General features: G+C 38.8%; 1 protein-coding gene across 6 annotated transcripts; it reads left to right on the forward strand.

Annotated features, from left to right (window-relative positions):
• Positions 1 to 60: 60 nt before the first annotated feature.
• Positions 61 to 24,327, forward strand: AANAT (aralkylamine N-acetyltransferase). Of its 6 annotated transcripts, XM_081938859.1 has the most exons (7): positions 61 to 564; positions 2,378 to 2,508; positions 12,177 to 12,239; positions 15,965 to 16,218; positions 17,987 to 18,141; positions 19,213 to 19,775; positions 20,331 to 24,327. In XM_081938859.1, exons 4-6 carry the CDS (start codon positions 16,062 to 16,064, stop codon positions 19,516 to 19,518), a joined length of 618 nt encoding a protein of 205 aa, XP_081794985.1. In that variant the 5' UTR covers positions 61 to 564; positions 2,378 to 2,508; positions 12,177 to 12,239; positions 15,965 to 16,061; the 3' UTR covers positions 19,519 to 19,775; positions 20,331 to 24,327. The 6 variants fall into 6 exon arrangements, with proteins under 6 accessions (XP_081794985.1, XP_081794990.1, XP_081794989.1 ...); XM_081938864.1 differs by lacking the exon at positions 12,177 to 12,239 and having other exon boundaries at positions 2,446 to 2,508; XM_081938863.1 differs by lacking the exon at positions 2,378 to 2,508.
• Positions 24,328 to 24,349: the final 22 nt, after the last annotated feature.

A 24,349-nucleotide genomic window follows, 5' to 3' on the forward strand; every position in this document is an offset into this window, starting at 1 on the left:
GGGCCTAGGGAGAGGGAAGACAAGCGGAGGGCGGGAAGAAATGAAGGCGGTGGGGGGGAGTTGTGTGAGGGAGGAAGAAAGCTCGAGGAGCAACCGCCAGGGAAGAAGTGGGGGCGGCCGGATCCCCCTCGAAGCAGCCTGTCTGCCTGCTCCCCAAAAGGAGACTGGCAGGTGGGACGGAAGGCGCCGAGAAGAAACCGTCCCCGGAGGGGAAAAAATGACGAAGAAAATGAGGGAGCAGGAGTTGTCTTGGGGGCGTTTTATTTATTTATATTTTATTTATCACATTTGTATGTCGTGTAAGTCGCTTGGGACGGTTTTAGATTCATTTACAGCCCTGCAGGATCGCAGATCTGGTCAGTCTTCACGCTCAGCTTCTTCTGCCCCTGGAGAAGTGGGGAATGAATGGTGGAAGAAGAAATGATGAGAACCGTAGTTTCTGTTGGTGGAAGGGAAAGGAGGAATGGAAGAGGAGACAAGAGAATGAAAGCAGAAAGAGAGAGAGAACTTGGAAGAAAGAAGCAAAAGGAGCACACTGGGAAAAACCTGGTTAAAGACTTGGAGGTATGTATTTATTTTCTTGGTACAACGCATTGCAGTATTCTGCATTAATGAAGAACTTGACATGTTAAATAAATGTAATATTCTCTCTTAACTTTTTAAGATTTGGATCACTGCCAATATAGGTCAGGGGAAGGATGCCTGGAGCCTCTGGATGTTTTGGCCTGCAGTTTCCATAAATCCTAACTAGAGTATTGAGTAATTTTGAAAATTGCTACCCAAAATATCTGGAGGGCATCATATTGTTACCCCAGTTTTAGATTTATACACCACAACAAGTCAAGGGAAATTGGCACAGGAGTAGCTTGGAAATGAAGGAGTTGAAAAGTCAATAAGATCATTGCAGAAAGCAATGGCTCTCGCCAAAATAAATAATAGTGGTAAGAGAATGAAGTCTGATTTTTACAGAATTAAGGTGCATCATGAATTAGTTGTGCTACTCCCAGAAAATAAAAAAGTAAAGAAAAAGAAGATAGTTAAGTGATATGTAACATTTGGTTCTTCATTTTTGTAAAAAGTAAATCATACTATGTGACTGTACCAGTACATTGTAATAACAGTTTACTTAAACATAATATGGGGTTAAATTCATAAGCCATGTGATGGCATTCACATGATTTGCATGTACAATATGTACAACCACATGCAAGCTGATTATACTTCTGTAGTCAGAGAACAGCCATGTTAATCTATAGACAAACATATAATAGTCAAAAACACTCTATTAAAAAGCATAAGCTTCCGTGAGCTTAGTGTGATGTGTGAAAATAATTGGTGTCCGTAGAGTTCTTAGTGAATAAGATGGTAAAAACTGTTTTTATAAATAATGATATGTACTTAAAATTGGCATCCAGTGTAATGATTATATGTTTTCGATAAATATAAATGAAACAAAAATACAGTACACATAAATTGAGGATAATTACCCTCAATTGAGGAATTGAGGGTAATTTTCAAGTAACTGAGATTCATATTTAGAAAATCTCATGTATTCTCTATTGTGATACCATCCACAAGTCTCTATACATTGTAGAAGAAATATAGGATTTCACATTGCTAGGCTACATGAAGTTCAGAAAATTATTTGGTTAATGATTTAACTTATATTCAATATTTATTGCAGTATGTTATAATAGTTGCCATCACAATATGGCTGCCATGAGGAGAACATATCACTGTATAATCTATATAGGTTTTCAATAGCTTGGCAGCAGATTTGGTCCTGTAATTTAGAACTGTTGCTTGCCATAATTTAGAATCGGAATGGGCAAATAATTTTCCCAAAGTGTCATGTGAGAAACTGGAATTGTTATGGAGGGTCGATGCTCCCTGTTCCCCTACTGCAGCTCCTGCCAGTGCTGCAAGCCAGACAGGGACAGTCAAAGGGCCAGATGTGGCCTACAGGCCATAAAATGCTTAGCTTTGGTTTAGAATATGGGCCTAGGGAACAACTGGTATAACTTAATATCAAGACTCAATATTTTTTTGTGACTGGGCTACAGATATGATTTTCTCTTTCATTTCCATCTGGCTTAGTTGTACATCTCATTATTAGAACTTGTTGCAAAATGAAAAATCCATTATTCAAATTATGAATAATTATTTAAAATTTTATCAACATTTTCTCCTCCTTTAAAACCCTATAACCAGCACAAGTACGGAAAGTGATAGGAGCAAAATACTTCCTCCTCACCCTCAAATTTGGAATTTTTGAAAAGATATTTTCCCACATAAAATTCACGCAATCCTTATTCTTAAAATTCTTCTCTTGGAAAACGTACTTGCTCCATCTTGTGGTCATTTGTTTTCTTACCAGAATCATTTCAAGGACTTCTGACTGAATGATTATTTCAAATTATGAGCTGAAATCATTCATGTTTACAGAATGGAAAAGAACACACCAAATAATCAGCTATATGGATGAGGAATACTTCTTATCCTTTAGAGGTAGGGAATACTTGCTGTACTAAAGGGATGTAATTGTTGTAATTGTTAATGGATGAACTTGCTGTCTCATTATTAAGTATTTTCAGAGTATAAAACACACTTTTTCTCTGCTAAAAGAGGGTGAAAATTTGGGTGCGTCTTATACACTGAATGCAGTCCTGCCCATTTCCTGGCCCCCACCCTTTGGCCTCTGCCTCCCAGCAATTTGCCTCCTTGCAGCAAACAGCCTGTTTCGGTTTCAGCTTCAGCACAACTTGATTAGCACAAGCAGCTGATTGTCGGTTGGATCGTCTTCCCAACCATCAGTTGTTTCAGGCTGCAGGGATGGCCATTGCCTATTGCTGCCCATCCGCGCCCGTTTTCGGCCCACTCCTATTTCCTCTGCCCAGAACAGGTGGAAAATTGGGCACGCAGAGGCTGAAAACACTGTGCGCGGAAGCGGCAATAGGCTATGACAATCCCTGCAGCCTGAAACAGCTGATGGACGGTAGCCCACTCCAACCGACAATCAGCTGCTTGTGCTAATCAGGCTAAACTGAAACTGAAACAGGCTGTTTGCTGCAAGGAGGCAAATTGCTAGGAAGCAGAGGCAGATTTTTTTTTCTTGTGCTAATCAGGCTAAACTTAAACTCAAACAGGCTGTTTGCTGTTTGCTGCAAGGAGGCAAGTTGCTGGGAGGCAGATTTTTTTTTCTTGTTTTCCTCCCCAAAAGCTAGGTGTGTCTTATATAGTACGTCAGAGTGTTTTATACTCCGAAAAATATGGTATTTTCCTTTATTGTTATGTATTTAAATTCTAGAGTTACCTCAAACAGTACTCCCAAAGTTTTTATAAAGATACACCTAACAAATATACTAATAATTAGTAAGGAAGTAGCAATGGGAGAGGTCAGAATTTTAAATTGTGTTTTGTGAAAATTAAGAAGAGTAAGGCAAGCCGTCTGGTGAGATTCTTGTAACTTAGGTGATAAACAATAAAGCTATAACCTGAGTTGGAGTTCAGTCTGGGTTATAGTATTGAGACGGCATTGGTTGCGCTTGTGGCTCAGGGTGAGGTGGTAAATCCATCCTTGATCTCATTGGTCTCTCAATGGCTTTTAATAGCATCAGTTATGGTGTGTTTCTGGACTTAGTTTAGGGATTAGAAGCAAATAATTATTTTGTGCTTGTTCTCTTTCTTCTAGTGCTGGTTCCATTTTGGACCAGGAGAGGGTCTAATCCTATGCTTGTTCTAGTTAGGTGCCTCAGGGCTTTGTTCTCTTTCCAGTCCTATTTAATATTTGTATGAAATTGCTGGGTGAGGTCATCCATTGGCACCATTGCGAGTGAGATATCAGTATGCCAATGATACTGTCAGTTGTAAACAATCAGCTCCATACACACACACAGGTCCAATTTACTGCTTTATTGCTTATTCACAGAAATCTTTTCAAACTAACAGTCTGCACCTGGGTAAAACTAGGTAAGGTTCAATGGCATTCAAGGGAGACTGGATTTTGTCCTCTTGTGACTATGTAGGGACTCTAATTTCCCACTTGATTTCTCTCCCTGTGTCCGCCAGTCTCTCTCCAACAGATACTGAATTATTGTCACTATCCTTGATTGGAGAAGTGAATGCTGTTGAGATGCTTGCCCAGTGGCTATATGAGTCTGGATGAGGAAAAACAGGCTGCCACTCATCAAGACCCAGTGGTTTGGGGCCTCCTGATTTTTCATCTTTTAATATTCAGGGAGATAGCAAGCCACTGAATCCCACACAATTTGGGATTCTTCCTAGACTTAGGCTTCCTGTTTGAATAGCTAGTGGCTATGGAGGGGAGGACAAATTCATTTTGTGTGCCAAATCTTCCCATTTCTGAACTGGGAGGCCCTGGTTATATTTGCTCATCCCTTAGTCACTTCCCAATTGAATCACTGTAATGTGCTCTACATGGGACTGTCCTTAAAAAAATACTTAGATGCTTCATCTGGCCTAGAACCCAGCGGCGTGTGTAATTTTGGGTGCACCAAAGTTTGCCTGGGTTACATTGTTGTTAAATGAGATGCTCTGGCTCCAATTACGCTTACAGTTACAACTCAACATACAGCTTAACATCTTTAAGCCTTGCATGGCACAGGGCCAAATAGCTTGCAGGACTGTCTATCTGTGAGATTTCTGCCTATCCGCCAGTTCCAACAGGGCAAGTACCTGTCTATGAAATAGTGTCATCTTGTGGGTCCAAGGAATCAAGCCTTCTCTGTCTCAGTGCCTGCCCCATGGAACAATCCCCGACCGGATCCAGAGGGCCTCTTCCAAAAGGCTGTGAAGAGCTTTCCCCCCAAGATACTGGGTCAGGATTTTAGATGAGTCCAGTGTAGGTGTAGTTTGTGTGGGTTTGTTTATAAAGCCTTTGTAATTGTGCTATGATTCTTTTAAATTCTGATTGGAGAAGAGAATATTAATTTATAGAAGTTATGTTTTTCTCATTGATTATTATTAGCCATCCAAAGTTCATATGTGAAAAGGGCATCCAGGTAAATTTTCTAAATAAAAAAAATGTCATAATCCATAACAGCATGGTATCCCTCAACTTTATACTATCAATAAATTGACACATTTATTCCTTGCTTGGAGGCTTTCAGATGAGAAAATTGGATCATTTTGAGATTGGGGCAATTTGAAAATTAGATTGGATCCATAGGAATATATTGCATTATGTATTCCTCTTTCGCTTGGCATGTCAGATTAATCAAAGGTCGTCATCTATTTTGCTACTGTAAGCAGGAAAATGGATGAGAAGGCAAGTGTTGAGAACCGGTGATGTGGTCTGTATGAAACGATGATGCAGAAGATACAGCAATGAAAGGTTAATAAACCAGGGAATGAAAAAAAAAACGGTTAGGGAGTGTCATGCTATTCCCAGAGTTTTTTTGCTCTCTCCCAGATGGAGTTTTCTTGGTTGCCATATTGGCATCCCCATCACGTCTTAATGTGTTGAAGCTAAATGCCAAATCAATAACTAAAAACGTCTTCCATCCATGGTTTGATTCCGGATGAAGTGGCAAGCACTTTTAAGGTGCAGAAAAGAATGTAAAACAGGTTTCTTTAATTTGACTGAAAAGTTTTGAACTATTTGTATCCTTGGCTTTGCATCTCCTGATATTCTATTAATATGTAAAGAGATTTAGGAAAAGTAAATACATAATATTTGAATATGTTAATAGCCTATAAAATACTATAGTAATTTAGTGGTATCCTTTGTTTTTTCACTGATCTGTTTTAGAAATTTGGAATGCTTTAAGAGAGTGGTCCTGCAGCGTTGCCAAGCATTATGCAGTTGTGTCATTTCTTACTTAAATTATATTTCTTGTAAGAAAAATTGGAATTAATGTTGGGAAGTAATATTGAAGTTGTAAATGTAACCTCCATACCCACATATTTTATCAATGATTAGGGTCTTCCTTTTCTGCCCCCGAAATACAGTGAATGAGGCAGCAATTGCAAAATAAAAGCCTCCTTAGACCCCACCTTCATTTCTTTCTCTTCAATTTGCTGTCCTTTGCCCAATAGATGGCGCTCTTAGATAATTTAATATAACACTAAATAAAATCTATGAGAATTATTTTCATTACTCAGTTCTCTTGCTTAAAAGGTAGAGAGGGTCATACACGACAGAGCAGAGGCAATACAGTAATATTAAACTAGATACAATTTAGTGAGAAAGAATTGAATCTTCTATTTGGGAGATGGTTCTTGGGTCTCTTCAAGGAATTTACTAATTCCTTTTCTGTAGTAACGTGAAACTAAAATTCAGTTTATCTTAGCCTCTTGTCCTATGGAGCCAGTTTAGAAGTCTTCATTATGGGCCACATTAAATTGTTACCTTCAGCATTGTTTCATTTGTATAGCTGTGGGTATGGATTGATTCTTGTTATTATTAATATTGTTCTTTAGGACTACAATCTACACTGTTCTGTAAATAAATATAGTTGCCTCCTTTTGGATTTTCTCTGTTTTCATTTTTGTTTGTTTGGTATATCTTTGTCCTTGAATGTTAGCAGAGCTTCGTGTAATCCTTTTGGGTATGTGGGTGTCCACATGCTTTCAAGTCAGTTTGGATTCCTGACAATTGCCTGGACAGGTTCGTGCAGTTTTCTGGACAAGATTGGAAATGGTTTGCCATAGCCCTCTGTCTAGGACTGAAAGAGTGCTTGGTCCAAGGTCATATAAAATTAGCTGAAATATAAATACAACATCATCTAGTACTTATTTCATTTCATGAGAAAACCATCCAATTTATGCTAGTTTAAAGAAGTTATCCACACACTCAAGTTTAATTAATTTAACCAAAGGCATAGTGAATTACATTAGTTATTAGTGCTTCATTAATGAGGACTGGTTTGGATCTGACATATATATCTCACAAACGTTTCTTTTTTAATATAGTGGAGTTTTAATAGCACATCATGCGTTGCTCAGAGAAATTTCTGAGAATCTCTGTTAAAAGCCATTAATTCTCATCAGTCTGGAAGAGATTAGAAAATCTTTTCAAAGTTCCACACGTAGAGTTAGTCTAAAACAGAAAATATTTTTGGCAGTATGAACCCTTTTAAACTTACTCCAAAGATGCAGCATAAGATACTTCATCACAAAGCATACATAGAGTGCAAGGCAGAAGACAGGAACTAAAAGCAATCTGGCAAAATTAGGAACTAAAAACAATTTGGAACTAGGAACTAAATATAATTCAGCAAAAGCAAATATTGCTACAAGATACTATGTTCAAGTTGAAATTTGAGCCGGGGGTAAACTTATTTTTAAAATTTACCCCCAAAAATGTGGTTGGTAATATTTTGAAACCCCAGAAGTGCTGTGATTCAGTATCATTTGTTTGTTTGCTCTGGGCCTTTTTTTTTTACTTCTCTGCAGTCTCATAAATATTTCTAAATATTATTAGAAAAAGTGTAAAATGTTTCTAGTATTCTATCTTTCAAAGAAAACTGATCATGGAAGGTTCTCTGGAACTTTCTATCATGAGAATAACTATATCTAAACCTAGAGGATCTTTTGTAATGAATTAATCTGATATTTTTCCAGATACTCTCCATTTATTGTTGCTATGAAAACAGTGAATCCGCCCCAAATTTAAGTGCTTACTTTATAAGACATGGGCATGCAAACTGAAATGCACTGTCAAGGGATTATGTAATGCTTAGTCTACAAATCTAAGTATGCCAACTCTGCTATGTTTTATTATTGCTACTTCATATAGAAATACAGACTACTGCATTTTAAAATGTTCCAGGTAACAGTATATACCACATATTTGTGTGTGCCATTTTGAGAGAGAGTTAACATACAGCAACAATTTGTGCACGCGTTGTATGCCTTTGTGTGCTCTAACTACACTCCTATGTGCCAGATTATTGCAAATTGTTCATTTCCCTTTTTAAAAGCCTGCTCCTGCCTATGTTAGTTAACTGTGATTAATACTTACCTTTTCAGACGCCACCCTCTGCTCACATACACACTTCCCTGTCCACGCTACACATCCCATGTATATTGGATGTTAGAATTATTGATTGAATTAAAGAATTAATTGTATCCCGCCTTTAATATTTGTACAAATAACTCAAGGCAGAGAACATATCTAACACGCCTTCTTCTATCTATTTTCCCCACAACAACAACCCTGTGAGGAGGGTTGTGCTGAGAAAGGGAAGGACTGGCCCAAAGTCACCAGTTTCATGGCTAAGGCAGGACTTGAACTAGTGGTCTCCTGCTTTCTAGCCTGGTGCCTTAACTTGTAGATCAGTGATGACTAACCTTTTTGTCATCGCATGCCGAAAGCATGTGTGCCCCTGCGACAACTTTAAGATTAAAATATTACAGAGGACTAGTATGATATTTCACAAATTTTACACACTGGGGTATTATTTTGAATCAGTGACAACATGTGGTTTGATAAGACAGTTATGGTTTTCTATGATTTTCTAGTATATCTTTGCCAAAGGATTATTAAAAATAATTGATGACATAATATGGAATATTTGATACAGCTTTCAATTATGAATTAATAGCTTTCTAAATGTTCTTAAATGCATATTTTGCACAAGGCAAACCTATGAGTATTAGAATTCAGGTTTGTTAAAATATCTCTAATTTTAATTCTGAAATGATAGATTTTGTGATCCCTATTGAATTCATGCAACTCAAATTTTAAGTTTTTTTTAAATAGGTAACATGGCTATTTTCCGGAGGAATTTTGCAGGATTAGCCAGGATTGGGTATTGTGATGTCCAATTGGCCTCGAGACAGAGTTAAAATTGAAGACACGCCTCTGTGCTCCTTGCTTCTGGTTCCCAGTTTCAACTCTGTCTGGCCGAAGAAAGACGAGTTGCTTTTGGTTCCTGATTCTTCCAAAAACAATCCAGTGCCATCCTGCAATCGGTCGCCAAGAGTAAAGATAAGCGCTGTCTCATGAGGTAGGCGATCCGACACCTCCTAGAGATTAGAGTGGTGGAACCGGTTCCAACGGACCAAGTGGGGTCAGGTTTCTATTCCAACCTTTTTGTCGTTCCGAAGAGTTCGGGGGGATGTAGGGCGATACTGGATCTTAAACTGCTAAATTTTCACTTAGTCTATAGGAGATTTAAGAAGGCATCCCTTAAATCTATCTTGGCAGGGGTCAGGCGCAATGACTTCATGGCCTCCATCGACCTGATGGAGGCTTACCTCCGTATCCTCATCTTCCCTGGCTATCCTAAGTATCTCAGGTTCTCCTATTTAGGTAGACACTATCAGTATAGGGCACTACCGTTTGGCTTGGCTTCGGCGCCTCGGACCTTCACTAACGTCATGGAGAGCTTCAGGAAACGCTCTTCGTTTCCTTTTATCCATCTTCCCTGGGGAAGAGGGTGTCCTCCTCGGCTATAGGGAGGTGAATCAAACTGGCCATCGCATTGGCCTATGAGGTTCAGCACCTTCTGGTGCCCCAGGGCATCACAGCACACTCCACCAGGAGTGCGGCTACCTCGGCGGCCTGGGCCACATGCGCCTATTGTGGAGATTTGCATGGCTCCTATGTGGGTGTTCCCATCTCCCTTTATCAGACACTACAGGTTAGACACGTTTGCATCGGCTGATGCAGTGTTTGGTCATAGGATGTTACAACAGGTGATAGCGCATGAGGAGCTCAGGACCAATAGTTCCCCCCCCCTCCGAGGGACGTTAACTTGGGATGTCCCAATCCTGGCTAATCCTGCAAAATTCCTCCAGAAAATGACGGTCTTACCTGAACTGTTGTTTTAGGAAGTTTTGCAGGATTAGCCAGGTTCCCGCCCTAGCGTTGGTCCAGGGGTTGGGGTAGTTCAGGGAGTAGGGTGTGTTCCCTTATGACTTGTTTTCAGGTGTTTTGCAGTGGGCTTGACTCGTTGAAACTGGGAATCAGAAGTGAGCACAGAGGCGTGTCTTCAATTTTAACTCTGTCTCGAGGCCAATTGGACATCACAATACCCAATTCTGGCTAATCCTGCAAAGCCTCCTAAAACAATAGTTCAGGTATGGCCAACTGTCATTTTGGGTGGAAAAAGCCTATTTAATGTAGAAAAATCTCACTGTCTTATGTGATGGTCCTCTGATCCCTGAAACATCATTCTAAGGACCATAGCATGTGTAGAGTTGCTCTAATGTAAGAGGAATATCACAGCTCCTACTCCTTTCTACCCAAGACTTCCTATTTTTGAAGTTGACAGTCTGTGATCATGGAAGCCATACTGTATGTGGATATAGCAGAGCAATGAAGGCTGAGGATTCTACCACAATGGAAACGATTGTTGTTGTTGTTGTACTAAAGGAAAAATGTCAGGAGAGGCAGAACGTAGCTCCTTCAGCCAGTAGGGCTTCTGGATAGACAGCTCTGGTGTTGATTCTGGGATCTGTTGGAGCCACTCTTGCAGCTTAGGAGTCACAGCCCCAAGTGCTTCTACCACTGAGACCACCTTGGCTTTTACTTCCCACATCCTCTCCAGTTTCTCCTTCAGCCCCTGGTACTTCTCCAGGTTCTCATAGCAATAAGCAGTTAGATTTATATACTGCCCATAGTGTTTTTCAGCACTCGCTGGGTGGTTCACAATGTCAGCATATTGTCCCCAACGATCTGGGTCCTTATTTTACCGAACTCAAAAGGATGGAAGGCTGGGTCAACCTTAAGCCCCCTCCGGATCAAACTCCAGGCTGTGGGCAGATTTTGCCTGCAATACTGCACCTAACCTCTTTTCCACCAAGGCTCGTACTCTTCCTTCCTGATATTGCTGTCACTTGTCACTGCTGTATCTATCACCACCATTCCTTGTCTACCACCACGATGTCTGGTTGATTGGCTATCACCTGCTTGTCTTGTCTGATCTGGAAGTTGCACAAGCTTTTAGCTTTCTTATTCTCCATGATCTTCTGTGAGATCTTACATCTGGACTTAAGAGGATCCAGCCCATATTCCATGCAGATATTCCTATATACAATGCCAGCTGGTTGCATTAGTTGTGCCATTCAGAAGATGCCAATAGAGCACTCACAAACCTGACTATCATGATACGCACACACCATGAATTACCGTATTTTTCGGAATATAAGACACCTTTTCCCCTCAAAAAAGAGGCTGAAAATCTGGGTGCGTCTTATACACTGAATACAGCATTTTTTTTGCCTCCCTTCACCAAAATGGCCGTGCATATCTTGTAGGAGGCTTTCAGAGAACTCCTGGGGGCTGGGGAGGGCAGAAATGAGCAAATACTGGGCCGTTTTTTGCTCAATTTTGCACCCCCAGCCCCCAGGAGCACTCTACAAGCCTCCCAAAGGCTATTTATGCCCTTTGGGGGGGGGGGGGAACGGGTCCGTTTTCGCGAAAAACAGGCCATTTTTGGGGAGGTTTGCAGAGTGCAAAAGCTTTTTTTTTAAAAAAAAAATTGCCTCTTAAAAACCTTGGTGCCTCTTATACTCCAGTGTGTCTTTAACTCCGAAAAATACAGTAGTTTCTTGTGGTCTCCATTCTCAGTCTAATCTCAGTGCTACTTTTTTGCTGCTAGTTTATATTATGTGTATGTATCACAGATAACTGAATATATTGAAGACATACCAGTACAATTTCATACTATTAGAAAAATATTTAGAAGAGATGTTATTAACCTATTTGTTAATGTGATAATAATGAGCAATTTCGTTGGTGCAATTAATGGATCAAAGGCAATTCCAGGAAGGCAATTATATTTACAGTAATATTGATTGAGTACATTCACTTTCAAGCAGGATGTCCTTTGAGAATGAATAGTTCCAGGAAGAGTGTATGCAATGTGCTTTTGTTCCACCAGTACTCTGCCCATGTGCCCTGCTTAGCTATTCCCCTATGGCTTGTAAGATGCCCTTTGTATTTAGTAATAAGCTAAAACACTTTATCCCTTAGGAGAAAATCATGCCAAGAAAGTAAAGCCTCCTACAGTCTTTTTGTTGACATGTCGCCTTAAAGCTCTTTTGCAATTCTGTGTGTCCTGAGGGTTTAAAGTGTTTTAAGAAAATCATCACGTGCTACTAAAAAAAACCAAATGTATAAGCTGGAGTTCCCTAAGTCTTTGGAAAATAAAAGCTGGTACCCCATTAACATTTACTGCAGTCTTCTTTGCCCTTCACTCTAGCAGCAATTCTGCCGAGTGTCATTCTGGAGAAGTTAATAGACTACTAAAAGAAAACTCAACACACAGGTAAGAAAGATACTGCAATTCAATTTAATTTAATGAAGTTGATTTCCAAGGTCAAGAAAAATTTCATTCAGGAGCTAAATTGAACTGTTTCTCCGATAACAAGATAATATCTGTTCATTACAGAAATTTAAATTGTAATGTGTTAAGTAATCAGATCATCTGAGCAGAAAAATATAATATGAAGGTAAGATTCATTTCTCATTGCCATCCCTTGCTTATATTACAAATCTTTTATAATATTACTTTGTATTTTTGTCCTGGTGTTTTGCATATTTTAATTGTAACATCAATCTCTTAAAAATTAAATATCATTCTTTTTACATAGGACTTGCATATAATTACACAATTCTTTTGTAGTTGGACATTCAGTTTACAATAAAATTCAAGTTATTGTGAGAGAAGCTTAATAGTTAACGGCAGGGAATTAAATATTAAAATCCTAAGAATCCAAGGATTTAGAATCATTTAGAATTTAGTTAATAGGTTCTGTTGAAAAAGGTACTTTTAAGAAAATGAATTCAGGATTGGAGTATGATTTAAATAATTTAAATTGATTATTTGTCAGGTTAACTTAGGTAAGTTAATATATATTACATAAGATCAAAGCAAAAAGTAGAAAAGAGTTTAAACAATAGTTTAGACCAGAAAAGTAATGCCACAGGCAAACTATTTTCTGGTACAAGATAATTTGTTTCCCACAATTGTGTAATTAACAAAAAGAATTTTCTGTACCAATTGGCATAGTTAAATTACATGTTTTTAAACAGTGATTAATACATATACTGAATAATTTTTAATGCTTTCTGCTTTGGAAAAATAAAATATGAACACTTTTCTGGAAACCAAATTGTGACCTACAGTCAGAAATATCCTTGCATTTCCCAATAAAACAAAATTACTAATTCCATGCAACTACAATTTACAGTTAAATTTTTCAGAGGTGGAATTTCATCTTAGAGTTTATCAATGTCAACAGATGCAAAAAAAAAAAATCTGGAAAATGATTATTAGTGAGAAAGACCCATTTATATGACATTGCACATGTTGAATTTAAAAATAATTATATAAAAATTAAGGCATAGCGTGATTAAATCTCTTATCTTTGGACAGAAAAAAATATGTAGGCCCATTGGTTAGGGGTTATGGTACTCTGTAATATGTAATGTTGCAGCAGTGCTTCTATTACTTTTTGTTTGTTTCTTAGGAGTGTTGCATAGGTAAAGAATATTGCACACAGTAGCATATTTTTACTTTGCTGGGGCAGGGCAGAGGGGTGGCATAGTAATTAATCTCCAGAGATATGCTGAATAGATCCTACTATAGATCAATAAGCTGGGTAAGAATTTCACTGACCTAGTTGTACAAACATTCAATATAGAAGACAATCCAGTCAGATTGCTTATAAATTATTGCTAAATTTAAATCCTTTATTGTTAGTTTTGGAAATTCTAAAAGCTCAGAAATACTGTTGTCAATAGTAAAATAAACAATCACTGAAGTGACTGAACCTTTGTGTTTGAAGTTTGAGAATAAAGCTTAAATCTGCTACCCAGATAGTGAAAAAATGTTTTGCGGAAGTTAAAAGGAATAGATACTATATAAATACAGTCTGCCCGTCTACTGTGTTCTGTTGCAGGCCACAAATATAGCAGCTTTGAGAAACATGGAGAAGCTGAATTTTACGTGTGCCATCCTCTATTTCAAATTATTTCACAGATCAGAAAGTAGACAGATCATGAAATGTACAATAAGCTGCATGTTTTGTAGGGGAAATCTTACTCAAAGCCAAATCAAGCAGGCTTAGATATTATTGTAGCAGGTTTGATGCCACCTGTATCTCTGCTGCTAGTTTCTCTTGAGCACCCTTGTAGATTCTATGCTAAAACACAGAGCCATGCACGTGAATAATAGAAATAAAATTGCAAGAGCCAAGAATTAGCTCCTAGACGTTTGGTTGGGATGAGGCCACTTAAGAAATCCACGTAATGATCCCTTTTCAGGTTTAATTGCTAGCTTTATAATAGATTTACTAGTTTCCCTCACCTGTTTTGTCCTTCAGTTCCTTTTCATACCAGAAACCACATTCAGAAACAGCATAGTTAGAAATGGTATTTAGAGCATACATGTGCATATTGCATGCACTGTTCTCACAGTGTTATATTGTAGTCATAAAGCCCCATCCAAATCAGTTTTAGATGGATGTTGACATGGATTAAATAGCACAAATCTTTGTAGTTAAAGTAATATGTAACTTTGGTAATCAAATGATACAGCCCACTTTTTCTGACAGGATATTGCATTTATGAGTATTTAGTTCAGTGTTTCTCAAACTTGGCGACTTTAAGTCCTGTGGACTTCAACTCCCAGAATTCCCCAGCCAGCTCTGCTGGCTGGGGGATTCTGGGAGTTGAAGTCCACAGGACTTAAAGTCGCCAAGTTTGAGAAACACTGATTTAGTTTGTTTTGTTCTTTGGTTCTGATGAACTAGAGCTAGCCTATACTTAGTGGACTATATATCAGCTAAACAAGCTTCAGTGATAGCATAAGTGCAAGGATTTTGGTTTTCCCTTTTTTCCTTTATCTCTGATTTTGCTTCTGATGGTTATTCACAAGATTTAGATTTTGCTATGCATATCCATATTTGTGCAAAATTCCATAAAGGAATTTGAACTGGGTGTGTATCACTTTAAAGCCGCAGCCCAAAATCTAATAGCTTTGGCCTAAAATAGACTCATTGTCTGGAATGATGACCTAAAATGGACAATATGAATAAATCAAAGTCTGGTTTGGCTATTGCATTTTTGTAGATTTAATAGTTCATCAGACATCTGTTCAAACTACACAGACCATTCGACATGGAAAATATAGATATATGTATGCAAATATATGCTAGTATATCTATGATTAGAAATTTAATTGTTCAGAAGATATTCAGAAATTATAAAAGAAAAAAAAAGCTGTCTAAAAAATAAGGCTAGTGATACATATTTTTAAAAGCTCTATTTAAGATTGTGTTTAGCAAAGAGGCAAAATTAACTTGTTCAGAGGTAAGCTAATAGTTTAGTCTTAAACCTCCTTTTCTGCAAGTACACCAGGAGGTAAAATATCAGCTTGGGGCAAGAACCTATAATTTACACAAACTCTATGCTTCGCTATGTAATTGAAGGCACATAGCATGCCTGATGATTCATCCTTCAATAACAAATATAGCAAATATAGAGAAAAATGGAGAAGCTGAACTTTACGTGTGCCATCCTCTACTTCAAGTTACCTATTTCGCAGATCAGAAAGTAGAAAGTAGACAGATCATGAAATGTACAATAGGCTGCATGTATTGTAAGGGAAATCTTACTTTTACTTATTCTTAATCTTACTTAGGAGTCTCATTAAAATAATTATGTTTCTCGGGGGGGGGGGGTGTCTGTGTGTGTGTGAAGTTGTGTCTTGCTTGTGGTTGAAGGAAGCTCAGCATATTAGTGCTTGAAAATATCTGATTTACAAATTACGAAGAGCCACAAAGGATGCCCAGTATCCCATACTGGTTCCCACCCCCATCTGCCTTAGGCTGTTCCTTAGCATTTGAATGTTTGATACATTCTGCTTTTGTGAGCTTTACAGGAATAAAAAATTTGATAGACATTCTGTTCCTCAGTGGTATGACAACAAGGATCAGAAGCTAGTGGTCATGCCAGTTTCCTAACAACAAAACATTGCAATCTTTGTAGGTCTTCTCATCTGTTGACTAATTGTTCTGGAGGCAGTTGAATTAAACCCAAAAGGAGGAGAGGAAACATTTACCGAAGAGGCAGAAATACATAGAAGATGTCTATGATCAGTTCTTTGCCATTTTTCAAATCCTCTTATCTCAGATCTTCACAAAACTCCCTTAGGAGCCAGCGTCGACACACTCTTCCTGCAAGCGAATTCCGGTGTCTCACACCTGAAGATGCCATTGGAGTGTTTGAAATTGAGAGAGAAGGTAAAATCCATTTCTTGTGTTTAATCTTATGAAAGTCATGTTCATGATATGGAAGAACTGTATTGTATTAATGGGCTTTGAATAAGATAATTACACACTGGTGTGTGAGTGAGTGTGTGATACAAAGAAAAGCAAGGAAGCAATAGTATGATATAGTACGTAAGCTGCAGCCAGTGCAATAAAGCAGAATTTCATCTTTCTTGCACTTTTTCTCCAAATACTTTTATCAAGCATGGCACACTATTGTTATCTTCCATGTTCCCAAATGCTGAGAAGTCAAAGCATACTAGCTTGTAGGAAGACAAAACAACACACAGTATCTCTAAATTCAAAAAGAGAACTGGTTTAGTGTATTGGTGAAAGGTGAGATGATGAGTTCTAATTCTACGTTAAACTAGCTGGGTGACTTTGTGCCAATCTGTCTCAGCTCTAGGAAGCTCTAGGAAGCAAGCAATGATAATCCACTTCTGAAAATGCTGCCAAAAAAATGGCAGGGAGTCATCCAGTCAATCACCAGGAGTTAACAGATATGAAAGCACCCCTCTCCCCAAAAAAACAAATAAAAGAAAATATTATAATAAATATGGAATTATTGGGGGGGAAATACCACTCTAAAGATTAATCTGAAGTATTAGAAAAGCCAAGGTTTGAAAAGACAGTGACAGTAAAATACTGTATATTCAGAATTTCATCAGAATTCCAGCCATAATATAATATAATATGTTATTGATAGTTAAATTAACAGGGCACCAATAAAAACTGCATCATGCCTTATGTATAAGTTTTGATACAGTTAGACACTATTGTATTCAAAAAGATAAAAATCAAACTCTTTATTTTCTAAGCAGTAAGCAGAAACTGAATAGAACAGCATCTCCCTCAACTAGAATAGAATAGAATTCTTTATTGGCCAAGTGTGATTGGAAACACAAGGAATTTGTCTTTGGTGCATATGTTTTCAGTATACATAAAAAGACAAGATACATTCGTCAAGAATCATAAGGTAGTCACAGGGTAGAAATAAGCAATCAGGAAACAATATCAATGTAAATCGTAAGGATACAAGCAACAAAGTTACAGTCCTGCAGTCATAAGTGGGAGGAGATGGGTGATAGGAACGATCAGAAGAGAAGATGCAATTGGATCATGCATAGAGGGGAAGAATTCTGCTGGCTCACTACAGAGAGAACATTTCTTTTCCCAGTTCTAAATTTTGCAGATGGCAGCAGTTCTATAATTAATCCATGTATGTTCCATATTTTACCAAACACCCCCCCCCCTTTTGTATTTCCTAGAGACAGACCGGTAGAGGCATATATGATGAAACTGATTTTTTTCATAGATAGTCTGGGATTTTCAGCTAAACCTGAACATTCGTGAACATAAATGTGGCATTTGAAATATAATAATTTCAGGAATAGTAATTAGGCTAAAGATTAATTCAGTTTCCAAAAATGTACGACTTTATGCATTTGAATGCTTATCTGCAAACTCTGCCTGTAATTGCCTGGCATAGTTAATAAAAGAAAGCCCATTGGGATGAAAGGCATGCTAAATCCCCTCATAGAAAACCTTGTAATAAGAAGAAACCAGATTGGATTAGTGAAATCTCAGTTTGCAAGACTCAGGAGTTTGTCAGATTCATCCTCTTACCTAGTTTCATTTTTTTTTCTTGGGCAGGGCCAATATTTTCCTAGTTTTTTGGAAATTTAATCTTACTGTAATCAGCAGGACAAAATTAAACATCTCCATTTCTTCTTCCCTCAAGCCTTTATTTCAGTGTCAGAAGATTGCCCCCTCCACCTGGATGAGATTCGACATTTTCTTAACCTATGTCCTGAGTTGTCACTTGGCTTGTTTGAGGAAGGCCAACTAGTTGCTTTCATTATTGGCTCCCTCTGGGACCAGGAAAGACTCAGCCAGGTAAGCCAAATATGTCTTTGTTATTTTATACAGTATTTGGGAAAGAATAAATGAGAACGGAATATGAACCCAATTTTTTAAAAGAAATAATTCAGCATCTCTTATTACTAACGAGGGAGGAATAGTAGGTATGTAGGTAGATAGATATAATTACAAATACATACGCAGCCATCTGTGCCCTAAACACTTAGAAAATATGCTCCTATTTATATACAATTGCATTTTTGTACACTTCCAGACACTATTTTGTTGTTAAATAAGCAGAAACCCTTCAGATAATCCGAAGAGCAGTATTTCACATTTTTGCACCTATGAGCAAACTGCTGAATGACTTGTTCCTTGCATGCCTCCCATTCCAAAATATATATTAATGCACATACAATGTGACGCTGAAAGATTGCTGCGTTTTCATAAACATGCAGCACAATAATCACATTGGATTAGACTACATTTAGTTAGAAATTAGTAGTCAAAAGAGCTTTACAGAATTTTGACATAATTTCAAATTATCCAAAATGAGCTATGGGAGAATAGGTTTGTTGTAATGCAGTAGGCTTTGTTTCATCAAGGCCAGCTTCCGGACAACTTTTTCTGGAACAAAAATGTGAGCAGGTTCAGACTTGGTTAGTACTTGGGTGGAATCAGGGACTCCCAGAGCTGTAGACAAAACTGAGAAGTTGAAGAAAACATTGGAAGTAGACAATGGCCAATTATGGTCCTATTGTTGTCAAGGAAATCACATGGATGTGTCCAAGACATCACAAGATGTTTAGCTCATCTATAGTGTAGCTTTGATTTATTCAATAAGTTTATGGAAACTGGGCAACATAGATTGAGAATGCAAACATCCTATTCTGAAATTACTGGATTTGTTGAAGTCATAGCTCACCTCTGCAAAGGTTTTTTTAAAAATACATTGTGTGAATAAATAAATGGTATGATTCTTACTGAGAGACCAATGATCCAATGATCTGGTAATACAAACATTTTGATAAGAATATCGTTGTCAACAGGAGGAAATTCAAAAGCTAATCACTAAAAAGCAGTTTCTTCTCTCTTCTCTCATGGCAGGGTGCACTGACACTACACAAGCCTGATGGTACCATAGTCCACATACATGTTCTGGCAGTACATTGCACTTTCCGCCAGCAAGGCAAAGGATCTATCTTGATGTGGCGCTACCTACAGTACCTATGCTCTTTGCCCTATGTGCGTCGAGCCACACTGATGTGTGAGGACTTTCTCATTCCCTTTTATACCAAGTGTGGTTTTAAAGTGCTAGGCCCCTGTGAGATCACTATTGGTTCATTAAATTTCATTGAGATGAACTGCGCTATTCGGGCTCATGCATTTATGCGCAGAAATAGTGGCTGCTGAGATATTTCCCCTTGTTAATTTCCAACTATCTGGTTAGAAAACAAAATAATATCTGCTGTGATTCTCACTCCTTCAGAGGGAGCTGAAGTCTAATGAATCCAGGAAGTGCTGAAAGGCAAGACCTTGGTTGTCCATGAGTATAAGAGCCTTCTGATTCAGCAGTATCCAGTGAGTTAACCTACTCAGTCTGAAAAGGAAGTACTGATAGATCCCACCCTTTGAAAGTTTTGCCATCGTTACTACATGATCAGTGGTGGGTTCCTGCTGGATCGCACCGGATCGCGCGCGCTCCCTTTCAGCGCTCCACCTGGCTTGCGCGCTCCCTTTCAGCGCTCCACCTGGCTTGCGCGCTCCCTTTCAGCGCTCCACCTGGCTCTCGCGCTCCCTTCCGGCGCTGAAACCGGAAGTACAGTCTTGCCCCGCCCCTGGCGAAGCAACGACGCCTGCCTGCGCTCCACCAGCTCGGCTGGGAACGGAGATGTTTCCTCAGCGGAGCGGAGCGCTGTTCAGGCGCTCTGCTCCGCTGAGGAAACATCTCCGTTCCCAGCCGAGCTGGTGGAGCGCAGACAGGCGTCGTTGCTTCGCCAGGGCCGGGCAAAACTGTACTTCCGGTTTCAGCGCCGGAAGGGAGCGCGAGAGCCAGGTGGAGCGCTGAAAGGGAGCGCGCAAGCCAGGTGGAGCGCTGAAAGGGAGCGCGCAAGCCAGGTGGAGCGCTGAAAGGGAGCGCGCAAGCCAGGTGGAGCGCTGAAAGGGAGCGCGCGCGATCCGGTGCGATCCGGGAGGAACCCACCACTGTACATGATGCTTAAAAGATCTACAAGTGATAATGCACTGTAAGCTGCTACAGTCATTCAATTGTAAGATAAGAAGAATGTAAAGATTATAAGCAAGGCTGCCTTTAAAAATTATAGCTAAGCCTCAGACATCTTTCTTGTGTCTTGCACTGGTCAAATTCTCACATGAGGGTAAAGCTGTAATTAACTTTAGCATGTTATTGTTTAGTTTGATGTGAGAACTAGACCATTTTGTATTGAGTAAACCATGTGGAAAAAAAGTTAGGTGAGCACTGTGTGAACATAATGACTGTAAAATAGAATGTCAAGGCAGCCTCCATCAGTAACCAAGAAAGAAACCACTCAACTCCATATTTCAGAATTAAGAGTATTTTTACTGGTTATAAGTAGATAGCAGCTAAGCAAAGCAAGATCTGAGGCAAAAGTGTGCGTAATCATAGATATCAATATGTGACCCAACTCCCTCCCCCTAGTAACCCCATCCCCCAGTCCAAGGTACAGGTGTCATGTGGGCTGCAGCTTCAAAACTCATCATCAGGTTGGTATGCCTTGTTGGGTTGGTACGCCAGTTGGCCTTGGCGGCAATTCCATTATCTACAGCATGCGCAGTAGATGGTGAGAAAACCACTCCCTTCTTCATTTACTCCTGTGCTTAAGCTTCCCCTCCCAAATACCATGTTATCTCCCCCTCTCCCCGTTTCAATGGCAGCCGAAAGCAAGCAGCAAAGCAGAGGCTGACATTGAATAAGGAATAATGCAATAATTAATTTTCTCAAATTAAAACCATGAAGGCAGCAAAACATGATAGCTGCTTGCAGTTCTAACTACTAAAATTTTGTAGTAAGTTACGAGTATTGCAGAAAGTCATTATATATTATGCATTTTGTCATTCATGTATCATTCAGTAATAACAACAGCTCTATTTACAAGAGGAGTTCAACTGTACTTTGAATTCATAAAATTGATTACTTTCAGTTTCATAGTCTTCAAGTAACTAAGTATATTTATATAAAACTTACTGTAAGTTATTCCTTTTTGTTCATTGGAGAGCAATTCTATACCTTGTTATAGTGGTTGGCTTTATGTAAAGGTATGAAACTTCATGTTTTATAAATATATGCTGCCTTAGCATTAAAGCCATGACAGACTTCCTTCCGAGCAGAATTCCTATAAATACTTCATCATTTAATTGTCCCTTAAAGCATATGATGTGCATTGAATTCTACCCGTGAAGATCCCCTTGACACAGTATGGAAAAGAAAATACAGTTGCAAGAAAAAGAATGTGAACCCCTTGGGATTACGTGGAGTTTTGCATGAATTGGTCATAAAATGTGCTCTGAACTTCATCTAAGTCACAACAATAGTAAAACACAGTCTGCTGAAAATAATACTACACAAACATTAGGTGTTGCCATGGTTTAATTGAACATAACATGTAAACATTCACAGTGCAAGGAGGAAAAAGTATGCGAGCCCCTAGCCTAATGACTCCTCCAAAAGCTAATTGGAGACAGGAGTGAGCCAACCTTGACTCCAATCAGTGTGATGATATTGGATGTGTTGCTGACAGCTGTCTTGCCCTTTAAAAACACACACCTGTTTTGGGTTTACTGGTTTCAAGAAGCACTTCTGATGTGAACCATGCCTCGCAGAAAAGAGCTCTCAGAAGACCTACGATCAAGAATTGTTGACTTGCATGAAGCTGGAAAGGGTTACAAAAGTATCTCCAAAAGCCTTGATGCTCATGTGTCCACGGTAAGACAGACTGTCTACAAATGGAGAAAGTTTAGCACTGTTGCTACTCTCCCTAGGCATGGTCGTCCTGTAAAAATGACTGCAAGAGCACAGCGCAGAATGCTTCATGAGGTAAAGAAGAATCCTAGTGTCAGCTAAAGACCTACAGAAATCTCTGGCACATGCTAACATTTTTGTTGACACATCTACAATAAGGAAAACATTAAACAAGAATGGAGTACATGGGAGGACACCACGGAGAAAGCCATTGGGAGAAAGCCATTGCTGTCCAAAAAAAATATTGCAGCACGTTTGAAGTTTGCAAAAGAGCACCTGGATGCTCCACAGCACTACTGGCAAAATATACTGTGGACAGATGAAACCAAAATTGAGTTGTTTGGGAAAAACACACAACACTATGTGTGGAGAAAAAAAAGCACAGCACATCAACATCAAAACGTCATCCCCACTGTAAAACATGGCAGAGGGAGCATCATGGTTTGGGGCTGCTTTGCTGCCTCAGGGCCTGGACGGATTGTTGTCATTGATGGGAAAATGAAGACATTTTGCAGGAAAACGTACGACCATCTGTCTGCCAACTGAAGCTCCGCAGAAGTTGGGTGATGCAACAGGACAATGACCCAAAGCATGCAAGTAATTCAGCAAAAAAAAAATGGCTTCAACAGCACAGAATACGCCTTCTGGAGTGGCCCAGTCAGAGTCCTGACCTCAACCCGATTGAAATGCTGTGGCATGACCTTAAGAGAGCGATTCACATTAGACATCCCAAGAATATTGCTACACTGAAACAGTTTTGTGAAGAGGAGTGGTCCAAAATTACTCCAGATCGTTGTGCAGGTCTGATCTGCAACTACAGGAAACGTTTGGTTGAGGTTATTGCTGCCAAAGGAGGGTCAGCCAGTTATTAAGTCCAACGGTTCACATACATTTTCCTCCCTGCACTGTGAATGTTTACATGTTATGTTCAATTAAACCATGGCAACATATAATGTTTGTGTAGTATTATTTTCAGCAGACTGTGTTTTACTATTGTTGTGATTTAGATGACGTTCAGAGCACATTTTATGACCAATTCATGCAAAACTCCACGTAATCCCAAGGGGTTCACATACTTTTTCTTGCAACTGTAGATGTACAATTGCTTTTATTTGTTTAAGTATATATGTATGGCATTGTTCAGTCCATCTGTTGTGAGTAAAGGGGCATCTTTGTGTGTATACATTTTTCAATTAAAGCCAGATCATTATCTATTTGCCTGCCATCCTGTTGATTTTAGAAAACCAGTTTCAACTTTTTATCTGTAAAAATGAGATTGATAAGCCTGAACGCTAGAGATTAGGCAATGGAATAAAGCAAGGGTCATTCTGTTAAACCATCTATTCAGCAGGAATGCTACTGATTTGTATGATATAGGTAGTCCTCCACTTCAGGCTGTTCATATAACAATGGTTCAAAGTTACGGTGGCCTTGGAAAAAGTGACTTACAACCTTTACTTGTACTTAACCGCAGTAACACTAACTTGGTGATTCCTTTAACCACCACTGTAAAAATTGTCTGATTCTGACTCAATTTATGATGAAAATTCCAATCCCAATTGTGCTCGTAAGTTGAGGCCTACCTGTATAAGTCATAGTACATGATTGCCACTACAGTGATAGAAAGATATTATTTTCCAATGTAGCACAAGCCACAAATCAGAGGTTTGCAAAACATTTTGAGTTCCAAGGGGGGAGGGGAGATATTCCACAGTTGAAATGGCCATAATTTTAATATAGGTCAGAATACTTTCTACCATTGTTTGCATTTAAATTTTTTAACTATAATCAGATATATGCATGGGCATTTTCTGGTCTACTTACCACAATTGCAGTAGAAATAAAAGCTGAGCAAAGGAGGAAGTTAGGCATTCTGCCTTCCTTATGAACAGAGCAGATGTTTGTTTGTTTGTTTTTATTAGTGTGGGACTGGGAAAAGGCTCCTTTACTAATGCAGTGTAAGCCTATCTACTCAAAGTAAGCATTGCTAAATTCAATGACATTAGCTACACTGTTTAGAGCTACAAATTTATAGCCCATTGTGTATAATCAATGACTAATTATAAGGAAGTAGTTGCACATTTGAATTCATTACTTGGTCAGCCTTGTGCATAAGAAAATGTTAAAGTTCTTGCCACTGAATAAGGAAGCATTCTCCAAATGTTATTGCGTGTGCCATTCACCACTTGTCAGATCAGCAATAAATGTCTTTTTTTCCTGGTCTTGGTCTTTTTCCCTCTTCCT

Source organism: Natrix helvetica, assembly GCF_964273705.1.
Source record: "Natrix helvetica genome assembly, chromosome: 1".
NCBI classification, from domain to species: Eukaryota; Metazoa; Chordata; class Lepidosauria; order Squamata; family Natricidae; genus Natrix; species Natrix helvetica.

Bases quoted from the DNA above. Each gene is read 5' to 3' on its own strand.
- AANAT (XM_081938859.1), top strand. From the start codon at position 16,062: ATGTCTATGATCAGTTCTTTGCCATTTTTCAAATCCTCTTATCTCAGA. The intron at 16,219-17,986 runs GTAAAATCCATT...TCTTCCCTCAAG, and splicing joins GTTTGAAATTGAGAGAGAAG to CCTTTATTTCAGTGTCAGAA. The intron at 18,142-19,212 runs GTAAGCCAAATA...CTCTCATGGCAG, and splicing joins ACCAGGAAAGACTCAGCCAG to GGTGCACTGACACTACACAA.